Source organism: Peromyscus maniculatus, chromosome 3, assembly GCF_049852395.1.
Source record: "Peromyscus maniculatus bairdii isolate BWxNUB_F1_BW_parent chromosome 3, HU_Pman_BW_mat_3.1, whole genome shotgun sequence".
Taxonomy (NCBI): domain Eukaryota; kingdom Metazoa; phylum Chordata; class Mammalia; order Rodentia; family Cricetidae; genus Peromyscus; species Peromyscus maniculatus.
This window is the reverse complement of record NC_134854.1, coordinates 130,796,194-130,813,188: the sequence shown is the minus strand read 5'-3', so window position 1 is coordinate 130,813,188 and position 16,995 is coordinate 130,796,194. Positions and strand designations below refer to the sequence as shown.

General features: G+C 47.9%; 1 protein-coding gene and 1 long non-coding RNA gene across 2 annotated transcripts; one reads left to right on the top strand and one right to left on the bottom strand.

The window, feature by feature from the left end:
- Nucleotides 1-1,143: 1,143 nt before the first annotated feature.
- Nucleotides 1,144-8,260, bottom strand: Bhlhe40 (basic helix-loop-helix family member e40). The gene is made up of 5 exons (XM_006985034.4): nucleotides 6,949-8,260; nucleotides 6,711-6,780; nucleotides 6,331-6,438; nucleotides 5,290-5,413; nucleotides 1,144-3,449 (listed from the first exon to the last, which is right to left on the bottom strand). Exons 1-5 carry the CDS (start codon nucleotides 7,536-7,538, stop codon nucleotides 2,596-2,598), a joined length of 1,746 nt encoding a protein of 581 aa, XP_006985096.2. The 5' UTR covers nucleotides 7,539-8,260; the 3' UTR covers nucleotides 1,144-2,595.
- Nucleotides 8,261-9,388: 1,128 nt separating this feature from the next.
- LOC107400572 (uncharacterized) lies at nucleotides 9,389-16,607 on the top strand. The gene is made up of 4 exons (XR_013050055.1): nucleotides 9,389-9,655; nucleotides 14,532-14,593; nucleotides 16,069-16,117; nucleotides 16,230-16,607. It is a non-coding gene; the product is annotated as an uncharacterized LOC107400572 (long non-coding RNA).
- Nucleotides 16,608-16,995: the final 388 nt, after the last annotated feature.

Genomic DNA, 16,995 nt, shown 5'->3' with positions numbered 1-16,995 from the left:
CGCCCCTTGAGGCCTTGTCCCCCAGGTCCAGGCCCCTGCCCCAGCACTGTGTGGCTTGGGGACAGTTGTGCCCTTTCGTCCAGCACTGACTACTACACCGAACACTCACTTTCATTTTCAGACCCCCAGGAGTCAGAGAAGGTGACACTTGAAAGGTCCTGTGTGCCTGCAGGTGGTGCTGAGAATCCCCTGGGGTTGGCTTCCCCGTAGGGGAGACCTCCAGACAGCTAGACTATTCTGGATGATTCAGATGCTCTGGGGCCTGGATTATGTCCACCAGGAAACCTCAGGACAAATCAAGATGATGGGAAGAAAGCAAAAAAATACTCAGCTGGATCATTTCCCAGCTAATTATTATTTTTAAATAAGAGCACGGATACTCGTTCCCGCACACACCCAGAGAGGAAGTTGGAAGACTATAGAAAATAAGTATGGACTGCTGCCTTCGGCAGCATTGAAGGATATGGGGAATCCATTAGAACCTGATAGATTTCAAAGCGTTAGCCTGCCTTGGCAAAGAGGTGCTATCTCCAACCAATTATTATTGCTTAATAATCCATTAAATCATTTCCCAATGTGCATAGCCCCACAGCAGCCTCCCTGGACACTCCAGTCCATGAGCCCACACTCAAATCTTCCCATCAAGTTCCGAAGCTGCCTGGGGGGTTAAGTGATTGTCACTTACCTCTGGAAACAGGGATAGAGTGAGTACAGATCCCTGACAAGAGTTCATTAAAAAATAATAAAGACTGAGGATGTGGCTCAGTTGGTAGAGTGCTTGCCTAAGATGTATGAGGCTCCAAGTTCAAGCCCCAGCGCTACATAAAATGAGGTGTGGTGGGGGCATGCCTCTCCTGCTCCAGGAAGCCTAGCCTGGCCGTAATCCTAGCATTTAAAAGGTGGAGAAAGGAGATCCAGTCAAGGCCAGCCTTGGCTACATAGCAAATTGGGTGCCAGCATGGACTACACTACATGTGACCCTGCCTCAAAATAAATGAATGAATGAATAAATAAATAATGTTCATAATGCCAGGCACATGAAAAGCTAAATGCAATTATACCAAGATTAAGTAGACACTGTCTTCAGGCAAGAGGGTGAAGAAGAACCATGACACGAAGTTATTTTTAAAACCAAGGAGACCATTTCTCTTCCACAGGAAAAAGATTATTTTATTAAGTATTTTTAAAACAACTACTTAACATTTACTTAGATAAAAATATTTACAATTTCACACCTTCAGGAAGGTTCCAAAATATAAACACTGTAACCTCTCCTCTCTCTAGAGAAAAAGAATTATTCTTCTCTTCAAAAACAGGAATACATTCATTTTTCTCACTGTGTAGATCAAGTAATTATACAAATAGACATCTGAAACGTTTTCCTTTGTCATATATTTATATAATATATATTTATAACAGCTTTACAAATAAAGGCAACGATTTTTATGCCCAAATAAAAATGGGAAAAGAAGTTAAAACACAAGCATAGTGCATTTCGAAAAGCTGGTGCAGGGCTGGCTGAGCAAGTCAAGAAAACAAGGACTCTGGATCAAAAATAAAACTTCCTTAAAGGAGACAGAATCCTTTTTAGCAATAAGGACACTCCATATGCTGCCGGGCAAGAGGGATTAGCCTAGAGAAAGGATCTTGGGGTGCCAAAGCTCTGCTAGGCCTTGGAAAAGCTAAGCTTGGTTCAAAGCTTTAGGAGGGCTTGAAATCCGAGTCTAGCTGAGTAGTAAGTGGAGCAATTGATTATTTAGCTTTGTACACTTTGGGATGCTTAGGGCATCTGCCACCTCTGAGACCTGGACAGCTCACCATCGAAGCAAGACCTAGAAAACAGGTGCCATGGGGTCTGGGACCCGTCTGGTCCACCTTGGTTCCCTAGCAGCTCAGCTTGTACAAAGGGGGCCCTTTTCAGTTCCTCAGCAAGCTAATCACCACAAAAGCCTGAGTTAGGGAACTGCATTCATTGTCTTTATTCATCAGAGGCGGGGGTGGGGGAGGAGGCCTGCAGAAATTTGTCCAAACCACTACCAGGACATGCCAGAGTCGGCTGGCTGGCTACCTCACCACCTTAGCTGAGAGCTCCTCCGTCTGACCGCTGGCTGTCAGTCTGCCATGAGTCACCTCGACAATAAAGGGAGAAGAAGGGTGGGGTCCTAACAGCTGGCTGGGAGCTGTGCTCTGGAAAGCCCTCTTTTGAAAGCACCTTCTCTCAAAGCCACAGAGAGACCCAGCTCCCCAAACTGAAGAGTGACTCAGAGATCAAGCCTTTCGAAGCCTATGAAGATCCAACTGATTTGTATCAAAGGGGGCTCTTCTCGGGGTAGGGAAAAGCCCAGAGAACTGCCACAGCCCTGTCATCTGATGTGAGGTCATCCTTTTCGTGTCTTCCCTGTGTCAGAAGGAACTTAATGTCCTATACATACAAACACACACACACACACACACACACACACACACACACACACACACACACACACACACACATTCTCTGAATCTCCTATGTGGGTCTGCATGGAGGGCCGACCTTTGTGGTTTTGGAATCAGGGAGGAAGGAAAGCGAAGCAGCAGCAGATCTCTTTCAAGAGTTTAGTCTTTGGTTTCTAAGTTTAAAGGGGGGATCTGCTTCAGAGCCTGGAGCAAGGCCGAAGAGTCAAGGGACGAATGTGCCAAGGGAGAAGGGAGTCTCTGGGGCAGGAGCAAGGGAGTCGGGATCTTGTCTGGGTTCATGAAGCTGGAGAGGGCTGCTGCAGAGGTATTGAGGCCTGGGTATAATAATGGTACAGAGGTGGGGTACCAGCATTTCTCCAGCATAGGCAGGTAGGCCGTTGCCGAAGGTGGGATGAGATAGAAGGGCAGGCAGAAGGGAGGCTGATGTGGGTGGGGGCCCAGAAACGGGGTACCCATCAGGTCACTGCCGGTGAAGTGGCCCTCCTCATCTGAGAGCTGCATTCGGCTCTTTTTGGTGGGGGGCTCTTCAGATTCTTGCTTGATCGTGCTGACACGTTCTCCCATGGTGAACCTGCGACCGTGATCGCTCTTGAAGTAGGACTGCTCACTGCGCAAATCACCCTTCTCCAATTCACCTCCGTAACCGCTGTCTGTGTCCGTATCACTTCCGCTCTGCTCCCCACCCGAGGGGGCAAAAGTCCGCTGGATGACTGGCACACAGTTTTTCCCAGGCCCTTCTGATCCCTTGGCCAGGAAGCTGGGTTTCTCTTTGAAGTCCATGGCTTTGGGAGCCGAGTCCGATGGTTTCCGGGAAGTACCACCCTGCAGCAGCTCGGAGACCACGCGGTGGAGATGAGTGACAAGCTGGGAAGACTTCAGGTCCCGAGTGTTCTCATGCTTGGTCAGGTACTGAAGCACCTCCCGGGCACACGTCTGGAAACCTGAGCAGAACATTTCTTGTCCTGCTTCGATATTTCTTCCCGTCAGCTCACCTGGAGAAAAAAAGATCCAGAAAGAAGGATTTTAGAAGGTTGTATGGTACATCAGGGGTTTTCTTTGTTTAAAAAAAAAAAATTGTCAGTCAATTTGCATTTCCAGCTCCAAAAGTAATAGGTCTATAGAATTATACTGAAAAGTACAAAGAATAAAATCAACATATTCCTACCACTTAGAGACAGATTTTTTTTTTCTTTTATGCTTGGGCTTTGACACTAAGCACAATGGTGTATCACTAGGCTAGGTACATTCCACTGTCCCCAAATAGGACTTTGAATGCCTTTATAGTATCTCTGAGAAATAGACCAAATTACTTCTACTCTTGTTGACTTGTAGGTTAGTATCTGCAGTTTTTCTTGTGACACAAAAATATGAACATGCTAGTGTATTTATACGTTCAACAATCATACTTTTTTCCTTTTCTTTTTCTTTCTTTTCTTTTCTTTTTTTTTTTAACGAGGAAGTCTCCTCATTTTATCCTAGATCGATGTTGGGTTTACTCTGCAACCCAGGCTGGCCTTGAACTCATATTAAGCCTATCTCGACTTTCAGAGTGCTGAGACCACAAGTCTAAGCTACCACACCCATCTCCAATCAATTAGTATAGCAACAGTCTCATGAACGCAGAAAGCCAGACGGTCATAAACAGTATAGAAACAATACCACCTAAAGAAACAACCCCCCTTTTTTAAAGACAGGGTCTTCCTATTTAGTCTTAAATGGCTTGGAATTCACTATGCAAAACAGGCTGGCCTTGAACTTATGGGGCTCTGTCTCTGCCTCTCAAGTGCTAGGACTACAGGCATGCATCACTGTGCCCGTAAAAGTTGTAGCTCACACCTGTAATCCCACCACTTGGGAGGTTGAGGCTGGAGGATAGCTTCTGAGTTTTAGGAAAGCCAGGACTACAGATTGAGACCTTGTCTCAAAACAAGAACATAGCTGAACACCAACAAAAAACCCACAAAATTAAAACCAACAACTTCCGTACATACAAAAACCCAACCTATTAAACAAACAGTTGCATTCCCCTTGTGAACTTTAACTGGGCTCTTCATTTGTAAGTCTTTTCCCTATACTGTATCCATGACTGCCCTAGAGATCAGTTCTGATCAACTTGCTATTTTCAGAAAGAAAACTGGCAGACACACGGGCTTGGTGATTTGTGATTCTCATATTGGCCTTGGCCAGGATAGAGAAGAATGCCTGAGGGGTACGTGTAAGGATTCCCCATGGCTTGGCCTGTATGATCTGGAAGGGGGTGAAGGTTAGACGGAGTCTCTGAAACTCCATAGGAATGAATGATGAAACTAGTGGTTTCGTTAGATTGTGCAATTCATCAAGATACCTAGTGGCTATTCAGGGAACCACAGTGAAACGCAGGGGAAAAAAAACCAAAAACCTGCTGTCATCCTGCCAAGACTGCACCCCACATCCAAAGTCAAGGAAACAAAGGAACAGGAAAACACTGGGGGCAGGCCTATGTCCTGTTCACCCACGATCGAGGGCTCAGAAGACCAACCGTAAAACACCCACAACGAGAATTATAGGTGCCTTGGCATTTTAAAGGGGAATGGGGAAGTCTCCCAGAACCTAGACACTCTTGGGCCAAAATGTCACAGGGACGTTTCATCACTGAGCTAATATGTATTCATTCCAGGTGGCACACAGCGGCACTCCGAATGGAAAGTATGACCTTTTAGGAAAGAATAAAAAAGCATCTCCTCCAAAGAATGTGCAAAAGTGAATGGAGACAGGAGGGTCAGAAGCCAGTGTGCCCTGGGCTCTACTTGTGCTGAGCTCTTAGGGAGATGCTAATCAGACCGCAGCACTCACCAGCTTGCAATCCGCTCTGCAGGGCAATGATTTTTTGTTGCTGCTGATCAATCAGATTTGTCAATGCTTTTACGTGCTTCAAGGTAAGCTCCAGGACCACTGCTTTCTCCAAGTGACCCAAAGTCTGTGGGGGAGAAAACAAACAGTTCCTGTCACCCATGAGGTCAGAGAAGTCCCTGCAGACACTTATTTGTGATGGCTGGGTGTAAACAACAATAAACCCAGGAAGAGCCTTTCCTGCTTTAGTAAATTTAAAGTTTGCAGATGTTTTAACATATACATATAGATGATCAACGGATAAAAAAAAAAAAACCAAACACGTGTCATCTATCTTTGGAGGCCTTTTGGTAGCTGTTACAGTCTCAGGAGTGAGCTGACAGATATATTTCTCCAGCAGCTGCCCTGACCTTACCTCAGGGGACTCCAGAGATAACATTTCTCTGCTGTGGTGTCAACCCAGGGAGGGACGTCTACTGTGTCTGGCAACCAGGCTTTCCGTGTGTGTGTGTGTGTGTGTGTGTGTGTGTGTGTGTGTGTGTGTGTGTGTGTGTTTCCCTGACACCCTTTCAGAACTTCCAGCTCATGCAGGCTTTTCATCTTCCTTTCCAAATACTTTTCCCGAAGGAAAAGCTAGAAAGCTTTTGGCTACCACTAAATGATATGATGGAAAGAAAAAAGCACACATTAAAGGTTGTCCTCCTCTTATCGAGGGAAGGTGGGAAAGGAAAAGGTTTAGTGTGTGTGTGTGTGTGTGTGTGGTTTGCTCCTTTAAGTCAGGAAAACTACCAGGCGGTGAAAAATCACCAAAAGAAAGCTATTCTAGTGTTGGAGCCAACATAAAGGGGGCCCAGAGGGTTTTGGTTCTGCCTCTGCCTGGAAGGATTGGGACTGGGGATGGGCTCCCTCCAACCCAGAGCTATCCGGAGCTTTGATCCGCCCGTCTAGCCTGCAGTTCCTCGTGACGCCTGCAGGCGGCGAGTGACCCCCACCCGCCCTCTGGGCAGAAGAGCTGGGTTGGAGCGCTGCCAGCTTCTCACTTACTGTAAGTTTGAGGTGTTCGGGTAGGAGATCCTTCAACTGGGCAATGCACTCGTTAATCCGGTCACGTCTCTTTTTCTCAATCAGCCGATGCGGCAATTTGTAAGTTTCCTGCAAGGAGTACATGGAAGCGATGGGTGCCCGGGGAACGGAACATGAAGCCTCCCTTCCTCCCCGCCCGGCAGCAGGGGAAAAAAATCCTGCAAGGGCGCAGAGACGCACCCAGAATCACCTTCTCTGCCCCCTCTTTCCCAAGTCACTCAGTTGTGACAATGGGCTCACCACATCTTGAATCCCCCAGCCAACCTCCAACAAGCAAACTTTTCTTGGAAACTCAGCGCACGCGAGGGGCTAGGGAATGGGGTCCCCAGGGATGCACCTACCTTGCTGTCCTCGCTCCGTTTGATCCCCCGTCTGGACTTGTACACTTGGTACATGTGGGCAAAATCCATCCTGTAGGGAGAGGGGCCAGAAAGAGCGGTGACTCCCGAGTGCGCACTGGCTGCAGGCGCCCTATTGATGCAAGAACCCCCCTATGTTCCCAGAGGTGCCCCAAGTTGAGAGCGGCGCAAAACACAAGGCTAGGAGCGGAGACTTGAAGAGGTCACAGTGCACACTTACCCTGACAGGTCTCCGTGCTCCAGTCCTGGCGCTTTGGGCAGGCAGGTAGGAGGTGGTTGCGCGCTGGGGATCCGCTCCATGATGCGGCGAGCCGGGGCCACTGCGCGCTCCTGTCTGCACTTAGCAGAGCGTCTACGGGAGAACTGTTCTGGAAGGGAGGATCCGAGGGTCTCAAGGGGTATGTTCCTCTGAGCTAGCCTGAGCTCCCTTGCAATGCGCTGGGCTGCCAGGAGCCGCGGCTTTGAGGCGTCGCTTAGTTGGGGGCGTGCATGGCCGGGTGTCTCCGCGGCTTCTGGCTCCCGCTCTGCGCACAGACTGGCGGTGTATGCTCGCTGCGCTGTCTGCGCCGTGCGAGCCAAGTGAATGAGAAGTGGGGCGGGCGGGGAGGCGGGAGGGAAGGGGGGTTGCTTAGGGCGGAGCGGGGGGGGGTGTTGGAGAGGACGAGCCGAGGAGTAAGGAGAGGCTGCGGGCTGGGTTAAATGGGAGCGAGTGGGTGGGTAGAAGCTACGTGTTCTACCCTGTGACTCCAAGCACGTCTGGCCGCTGCCGGGGAGGGAAGGAGCGACCTGCCCGCCCTCCCCCGGCTTCATCACATGAGTCTCACGTGTTGGACAACGCTCTGGCGGCTGCGAAGTGCCCCCCCCCCCCGCGCGCCCCGAACCTCGGGCCCCAGGTGTCTGCGGCTGCGGCCTCCTTTCCCCGAAAGAGGGGGTGGCAGCGCAGCCCAAGTCCTGCCCAGCTGGGTGGGGGGCACGGAAGCTGGAAGGAACCGGGGAGTGTGGGGGGGGGGGAGGTTGGTAACGTGGGCGAACCTGCCCCAGGGAAATGAAGTAAGTTCCCGTCTCCTGGGAGGGAACGGGGGAGGACGGATCCGCCCGCGTCTGACTCAAGCCGGGAGAGGAATATCCCCTCGGTCGCTCCAGCCCAACCCTCTTCCTCCTCCCCCGCCTGGCCCGCTCCTAGGAACCGGTGCGCAACGGAGGGAGTCGTCGTCCCCCCCCCCCCCCCCTTGGCCTTCCCCAGAGGCTGGGGTTTCTTTCCGTCCCCGGTTCCCAGCCCCCCAGCGCTCAGCCCAGTGTCCAGGAATTGCCCGCCTTGGGGAGGGACCGAGGGCGGGGCGGATGTCACCCCATGGGAAGCGGGCAGGCGGCCAGGCGCTAGGGCAGCCGAGGCCGCCGCCGAGCACGCCGCGCGCACCTGACCGTGGACCGTGTGAGCTGCGCCGGCGGCCCCTCACTCTCCCGGGAGCTCAGCTCCGGGGCGCAGCCTGCGGGTGGCCCGGCACCCGACTGGCGCGCACCCATCTCCTCCCGCCTTTCAGGGTGCCTCACTGCCCCCACCCACCCTGGCTAGTCAAGCACAGAAAGATACCGGGCACAGTGCCCGGCGTTCCCTCCCTCCTCTGCCCCCTCCGGAGCAGAGGCGTCCGGGTCGCCTCCCCTCCGGCTGCAGCGTTACACAACCGCGGCGACGGCGCCTGCCCTGCAGCAGCGCGGGGCGTGACGCTTCACGTGGCCCGGACGCGGGCCGTAGCTCGGCTCACTTGCAAGCCTCTCTGCGCCCGCATCCTAGCTGTGACCCCCCGCGCACAGGGGCTGCCAGCCTGCATGGGATCCCGCTGCTAACCAGGAACTTGGGTGGCGCTGTTTGCGGTCTATTCCAGGGCAGGAGGAAAAAGAAGGGGGAGAGAAAAAAAGCCAAAAAATTCTCTTGGCCTATCACAGTGAAATCTACACGTTTATGAAGTACACATTCACTGAGCCCCTTCCTTTCCCATTGTTAGGCGTCGTGCTCGCGGATAGAGACAGTGGAGAATCAAACGCGGTCTTTGACCTTGAATTTACAGGGACCTTGGGAAGGAGCCAACGAGGCCAATCTGAAGACTGCCTTCAGCACAAAGTCTATCGGGGCCACTGTTAGAGAATAAAAGATGAGGTTCTAATTTAATACTAACCCAAACGTTGAGGTAGTAGAGGTTAGCTCACAGGCCGGTGAGGGGGGCACAAAGGGTAGCTCCAGCCCCAGTTCTCTGCAATCTCGCTTAGTTCTCCCGCCCCCCACCTGCCTTGGAAAAGTCTGGTCTCTTTGACCTTCTAACAGCCCGGAGCTGGGAAAGCATCTGAAACGCAGAACCTGCCGCGCTGTGAGCTCCGCTGACACACAGCAAGGGGCCAGTGGAAATTGATGACTAAAATAAGGCCTGGCTGGGGATTTCACTGACCTCTGCACTCCCCTGCCCTGCAAATTCGGAGAGTTGAGAGATGACTGTTAACCTTCCCCCACCGTGCTTGGGTCAGTCACCCCGCTGCGGGGTGACCTGGATGGGGAATTGGGGGGGAAATGGGGTCACTGCTGGGATGGGCTGCAGTTTTTTTTTGGGGGGGGGGGCGGGGGTCAGTCTTATTTGGCAGTATTCCGACGACGACCTGGAGAACTGGGATTCACAAGTTGACCAAACTGGGAGTGCATTTCCTTCAGGTCGCTCAAGCTCCCACTTCCTGTTTATGTTTCACAAGCGTCAAACCCATTAGCAAGTGTGAGAAATGATTGCTTTTCTAACTGTTCACTGGCTGACCTCACTTTGAGGCTTAGAGATCCATCCCTCCTCCCTGGACGGATGTTATTCGGCCGGTTATCATCAATCTGTCTAGAATGCCCCCACCTTCCTGCCAGGAGGTGGGCAGCAGGACCAGAGGCTAAGGCTTGGGTATGTGCCGGGGGTGGGGGTGGGGGGGCGGGTTGGGGGTTTGGGGGGGCCCTGCGACCTTCTGGTGACTCTAATAAGGGGGAAGTGTTGTCACGGCTGCCTCAAAACCATAGTTCCACCAGGAAATAAGCTCTGTCAGAGGAAGGAGCATATGTCCTCTCTTGTCGTCGCCTGCCCCCCCCAGCCCCCGCCCCCCCAGCCCAGGACTGGATCCCTGCGATTCTGCCTGCTTGGTTTATGACTGAGGAAATTATTTGAGTGATCAGTACGTTTCCCTTTTTACTTGCACTGTATTGGAAATAACAAAATGTGTGCATTGCCCACTTAAAAATTTTTACAGTCTCCCTACATTACCTCAGGTAGGCCTTGACCTGGAAAGCCTCCTGCCTCAGTTTCCTGAGTTCTAGGGATCATAGACATAGACTAATTCCTTCTTTTTTTTTAACTTGTTCCAAATATACTCTCAGATTTCAATCTTATCCCTATCCTGCTGTGTCTGGATTTCTTCTTTTTAAAATCTGAGAAAGGAAGGGAGGGAGAGAAACAGACAGACAGACAGACAGACAGAGACACAGAGAGAGACATATATTAAGGGGCTGGTGGTATAGCTCAAGCTCAGTTGGTAGAGGGCTTGCTTGCCATGTACTGCAACCTGGGTTCTGTCCCCAGCAGAGCATAAAACTGGGCCTGGTGTCTGCCACCACTTGTCTCTAATCCCAACACTTGGGAGGTAAAGTCAGGAGGGTCATAAAACATTTTTTTGTTTTTTATGTATTATATTTTTTATAAGAATTTAGCTTGGGCTAATGAGACCCTGTCTCAAAAATTAATACAAAAGAGAAATCTGTTGTTTCTCTCCTGTATCGTGTATGGCCATTTGAAAAGTGATTCCTCCCAGTATGAACCTTTCCATCCTGAGGAGTATCACTGCTTCAGGCTGTCATCTGTTCTAAAGAATAGAGAGAGTTCATTAAGAAAGGAAAAAGGCACTCCCAAGGGTGGGATAGCACTAGTGAGCCGAGGCGGCCAGATGATGCTTGACATCTTTTGCAGATCCTTTATGAATGCTTGTTTAGTTACTGTGTGCTAGTCTTCGGCCATAGGCTAAGAACTTGGTGTATGTTACTGCCACCTTACAAGGCTGATTCATGTTAGCACAATTCATTTAGCGCATGTATTTATTGACAGAACTCCAAGGCATTGGACCAGGTCCTAAGGCTATATAACATATGCTTTGGGAAATTGAAGCTTAGGGATATTAAATAACTACCCTAGGTTGTATGGTCCGGGATTATATGGGGATTAGAACCCAAATTTGTTAGACTTCAAAAGCTCTGCACTCTCTATTGAATTTTGAAGTTATACAATGACTAATTGACTTTATTAGTAAATCTGAAATAACATTGTTGAGTTTCTAAACATTCAGGATGATTAGAAAATCACATTACAATGAGAAATGAGAATTTCACTTGCAATTTAAAAGTAGGCATTGTAATCTGGCGTGGTGGTGCACACCTTTAATCCCAGGCCTAAGGAGGCAGAGAGGCAGGAGGAGCTCTGTGGCTGGTCTACATAGCAAGTTCCAGGAGAACACAGAAAGACCTTGTCTTAAAGAAAAAAAAAAGTAAGCACTATGACACATTTAATTACATTTTAATCATTAAGCTTGAGAAAGGTGACTTAAGTCAAAATAACTAATACTGCGTTTTTTGTTTGTTTGTCATGTTTGGGTGGGTTTGTTGTTGTTTTGGTTTGGTTTGGTTTTTTTGTAAAGGCCTTATTCACACAGCTGCCTTGCGGAGCTCTGTCAGTTACGTACTGCTCAACTCCAGGGGGAGCCATTCACATTTAGTCTGTGGGAGAGACCCTCCAGAATTGTTCAGTCCCACACTGAACACTGGATAATCTTGCCATTTTCGCGTCCCTCCCTTCTACTTGTTTCTTATAATTGTGCAAAGGTGATAAGTTTTGTACAGGGGGATGAGAGTGGATTTCTTAATTGCTCAAACAACACAAATAACACTTTGCCTGTTTATGGAGCCTGGTTTCTTTTCTTTCCTTTTTCTCTCCCTCTTTCTTTCTTTTTTTTCAGTTCACAGTAACAAATACATTTCATAATGGCATGTAGTTCAGTTGTTAGACTGCTTGCTTAGCATGGGCTTGATCCCCAGAACAGGATAAACTCAGTATAGTGGCAAATACATGTGGTCCCAGCTCTGGGGAAGTGGAGGCAAGACAACCAGAAAGTCAAGTTTATCTTCTGTACATAGCTAGCCTGAGATATGTGAGACCCTATCTCAAATGGAATATGTATATTCCATTCCAATATATACATATTCCATATATATGTTATCATGACCTAAGACACGTATGCATCCATATGTCTGAAATACAGTTAAGCCAAAGTTGAGTTGGCATATAGCAACAGCTACGGTTGAGTGACAGACTTTTCCTCTGGAGACATGTGTCTACTCACCCCAGAGAGGGAGCTAATGACAGACCAAAGTAATAGCTGCACCAATGTCCAATTTGGTGACTCAAAGCAGCTGCGTCGCAGGAAAGCCCACCCCAAACTGGGGGACACTGACTCCCAGAAAACTTGCAACCCTGGAACTCTGTGCAGTTTGCAGGCAGCTGAGGAGTCAAATATTTCTTTCAGCTATTTGGCTGGTCAGAATCTCCACCCCCAGCAATTGTTTACTCTTTTCTATACTGTTGAGTAAAAGCACTCAAGCATCCTTCAAGTTTCTGTACTCTGGGACATGTGACCTTTTGTTTACCTACTGGGGCTCACCAGCCTTCCCTTCCTTCTTACAGAAAGAAAAAGAAAAAAATTCAATGTGAGGGAATGTTGCAACTTGCCGGAGCCAGCCATACCTACCATTAGGCTCCTACCCATAACCATGAATATCCAATGGTTTGTTTTGCTCTTTTGAGACAGGGTCCCTTGGCTGGTCTAGAACTTCCAATGTAGGCCAGGGTGACCTTGAGCTCACAGAGATCTGCCTGCCTCTGCTTCCTGAGAGTGCTGGGATTAAAGCTATGCACCATTAGGTCCAGTAACAGAGAGTTGCTCGCCCGCCCATTCTCTTTTTGAGCCAAGATCTCACCATGTACCTGGAGGGGGATCTGGAACTCAGTATGAAATCCAATCTGTTCTCCTGTGCCATCTCCCTGTCTCTTTCTCCTCAGTACTGAGTTTATAGGCGTGCACCTCCATGCTTAGTTTATTGCTTACTTTACAACAAGTGCATAGGAAGAAGAAGCCAGGCCAATTCATTTGCAGACAAAAGTCTCACAAACACCTATCATATGGTCTGGCATTTCCTAATTTAATTTACTTGATTTTTTTTCTTTTTTTTTATGGAGAATATTCTGGTCTTGTCTTACCATGCCGATTTTGCAGCGTACCAATAGATCCTGATTTGGGGATTGAAAATTTGCTCTGTTCCAGGGAGAATATTGTCAGTTTGCTTTGCCCCTCCTCTCCAAATAAAAAGAGATGAGTAGTTTCTGCATTCTTGAAAATCTTGCACAAAGCCCTGGATTCCATCACTAAGTCAGTCGCCAGCACCATATAAAGTAGGGTATAGTGACTCCACCATCCTTAGATATAGGGCAGAGTTTGCTGCAGAAGATGTCTAAAAAAAAAAGTCATGGATGGATTCAACAATATGGAGGTCTCTATCAGGGAAAACACATCTATCTACTAATTCTGTTTATGTTCACCCTCTTTAGTCTTTCCTCTTAAAACAAACAAACATTTAATTGTTTTTGTTGAGAGGTAAACAGATAATAAACAGATTTTAAAAGGTTGATTCATGAATGAGGGTAAGTGTGTAAGTCTGTATTGTCACTGGCTGCTATGCCTTTGATTTTATTGCCCCCCCCCCCAAAAAAAAAAGCCATATGCTTGGTTGGCAGCCATTACATAATTGAGAGGTAGCAGAAGCTTTAAGAGCCGGGACCTAGTAGAATGGAGTTAGGTTATTGGAGGCATGTACTTGAAGCAGATATAGGGACCCAACCCCTGGCTCTCTTTGGTTTCTAGGGATGAGCAGCTTTGCTCCATACTGTGCCATGGTGTTCAAACTCATCATCAACTCCAAAGCAACACCTCTGAAAACATGAGCCAAAATATGGCTTTTGTCTTTAAAAGCATATTTTCATTAATTCTGGCAATGTATTTTGATCCTATTCACACTCCCGACTCTTCCCAGATTCCACTCCCCACCTCTCCACCCATCTGTAGCAGCTTTCTCAGACCACCAACCAGCTCCCAAATCAAGACACGGAGACTTAATATTAGTTATGAATGCTCGGCCTTATCTTATTCTTGTCCCTCTAGCTCTTATAACTTAAAATTAAACTGTTTCTCTTCCTCTATGTTTTGCCTTGAGACTTCTTACCTTCCTTTCTTTCTGTATGTCCTGCTTTCCTGCTTTCTCCGTATCTGGCTGACTGGCCCCGGCATCTCTCTCTCTCTCTCTCTTTCTCCCTTGTTCTCTTCTCTCTCAAGCCTAGATTCCCCCTACCACTTATTCCCTATGCCCACCAGCCCCACCTATCCCTTTGCTGCCCAGCTATTGGCCATTCAGCTTTTTATTAGACCAACCAGGTGCCTTAGGCAGGCAAGGTGAAATAGCAACACCTCTTTACATAATTGAACAAATGCAGCATAAACAAATGCAACTTGTCTTTGCCTCGTTAAAATAATATTCCGCAACACCCACCTAGCTTCATGTCCTCACTCACTTATTTTTAAACACATTGAGTACAATTTATGTTCCTCTTGGGTGGGAGACCTGCTTTAGAGAGTGGTCAACCTACCATTAAGTTCATACTCTTAAAAAAAAAACCTGACTCTCCTCTCTAGTAGCTGCTCAGCTAAGAGTGGGACTCGTGACAACCTCCTACTCCATGCTGGGATTTTGTCTGGTAAGAGCTTGTCTGGGTCTTGTTTGTGCTGTCACAGTCCCTGTGAGTTCATACGGGCATCTGCGTGTGTCCAGAAAACACTGTTTCCTTAGAGTCACCTGCCACCTCTGGCTTTTACAGTCTTTCTGGCCCTCTATAGGGATGAGCACTTGATACTCTCTTATTCTCTGCCTATTGGCTGATTGTGGCCCTCTGTTTGCAAGAAGAACCTATTTCTTGAGGGTTGAGAGAATTAACCTGTGGGTACAGCCATAAGTCATTAGGAGTCATTCTGACACTGTGTCCATCTAGTAGAACGATAATAGTAGCTCTCCTCCAGGGCCTGTGACCCGTGTAGATGTAGATTCTTGGCCCCTGTAACAGTGCCAACTGTGGGTTCCATCTTGTGGAATGGGCCTTAAAATTCCAATGAGAAAGTTGTCGATTGCTCCCTTAACATTTTTTTTTCTTTTTTTTTCTTTTTGCCACTATGACACCAGTGTGTATGTATGACTTGCCAGGACAATTGTAATTGTAACTCACAAGGGTTTGCAGCATGGACTTGATGATCACTTTTCTCCTCCAGTAGCACATGCAGCACCTTCCAGCAGCGCTATGAAAGCTAGACAGTAGGGTATGAAGCTTCCAGTGAGTACCAGCTTGATTTTTCCATGTTCTGTGTGTGACTCAAGTCTTCAGTGTCTTCATTTATAGAGTCCTGCCATCAAATTCTGGAGGGTAGCCAAGAGCAGTGGCAATAGCCTGCAATGTTTTGGGTGTCTACGAGACTCCACGGGCCAACAACTCAAAGAGGGGTAACCTGTTCCTGGCACTGGTGATTTTATTTGCTAGCATGTAATGTCTAATTGGTACATTGTGCCCCCCACCATTATAGGGCAAAATATATGCATATATTTTAGGAAATCTTTCCTTCTTTTAAGATTTTTTTTTTTAATTTTTAAAAGCAGGCTCACTGGGCGGTGGTGGCGCACGCCTTTAATCCCAGCACTCGGGAGGCAGAGGCAGGCGGATCTCTCTGTGAGTTTGAGGCCAGCCTGGGCTACCAAGTGAGTTCCAGGAAAGGCTCAAAGCTACACAGAGAAACCTTGTCTGGAAAAACCAAAAAAAAAAAAAAAAAGCAGGCTCTCTGACTACGTCACTGTCACTCTGTAACTCAGAGAGAGCTGCCTGCCTTTGCTGCCCCAGTACTGGCCTTGAAGGCGCGCACCACCAGACCTGCCTTTACAGTTGGGTTTGTTTGTTTGTTTGTTTGTTGAAGTTAAATTTGTTTAGTGTGTGTGCTCATCTACATGTGTGCAGGCATGTGGGCATGCATGGGCCACAGCACACCTGTGGAAATCAGAGGACAACTTGCAGGATCCACTGTGTGGATCCCAGTGATTGAACTCAGGCATCAGATTTGATGGCAAGTGTCATTATCCACTGAGCCATCTTGTTGGCCTAAGACTTCTACTTTTTTGTTTTTTTAATCTCAGACATTTTGTCACAGTGAAGAAAAGCTGACTGACACACCACCCACCCAAGGTACAGGACTTTTTTTTTTTCCTTTTTTGGGGGTGGTAATCATCCCAGAATGTTTCTTCATGTTCCTTTCCTTTCCATCCCCATAATCATCTTCTGAATTCTATCACTATAGATTAATTTTGCCTGCTGTTGCAATGTGTCTTTGTCAGAACAAGATCCAAGAATGAAGCTGTGTGAGTGAAATTCTGAGTGCTTGTGAAGAAACTCCAAGAAAACAGGACAAGAATATTGTGACCTCAGTTTCTCCAAAAACACAGAATTGTTTTTGTAGTGTTTTCATGCTTCTCCCCAGTGCAGCAGATCGGAGTGAGTTCACTTTAGATTATTCATCACAGCTGGCTATTGTTACTTGTTTATATGCCTCTATGGAAAAACACGTTGTTGCCATGTGTGGCTTGCCCTTGTGATTGTACACTTTACTCATGTGATTCTTCTTAACCCTCAGCGTATAAATTGTCTGATGCTCTGAATAAAGTTGGCTATTGCATGAGACTTTAGTCTGCCTTAGTTTTAGGCTCTGTTCCCCCAGGTTCCGTGGCCTTTAGAACAGTAAACAGTCTTAGTTACTTTTCTACTGCTGTGATAAGACAACATGACCAAGACAACTTATAAAAGAAAGCGTTTATTTGGAGCTTATAGTTTCAGAAGGTTAGAGGCATGGCCATTATTGCAGGGATCGTGACAGCATGCAGGCCGGTATGGTGCTGCAGCAGTCACTGTGAGCGTACATCTGGACAGAGAATGGTGTCAGTGTTCTGAAACTTCAAAGCCTTGCCCCAGTGACACACTTAATCCAACAAGGCCACACCTCCTAATCCTTCCCAAACGGATCTACCAACTGGGAACTAACATTCAAACATAGGAGCCTATGGGGGCCA

What these genes read in the sequence shown, in the direction of transcription:
- Bhlhe40 (XM_006985034.4), bottom strand. Translation starts at nt 7,538, where the DNA reads ATGAAGCCGGGGGAGGGCGGGCAGGTCGCTCCTTCCCTCCCCGGCAGC. An exon ending in GAGCACGGAGACCTGTCAGG is followed by an intron (nt 6,781 to 6,948) that starts GTAAGTGTGCAC and finishes CTCTCCCTACAG; the next exon opens with GATGGATTTTGCCCACATGT. An exon ending in CCGAACACCTCAAACTTACA is followed by an intron (nt 5,414 to 6,330) that starts GTAAGTGAGAAG and finishes TCTCCCCCACAG; the next exon opens with ACTTTGGGTCACTTGGAGAA.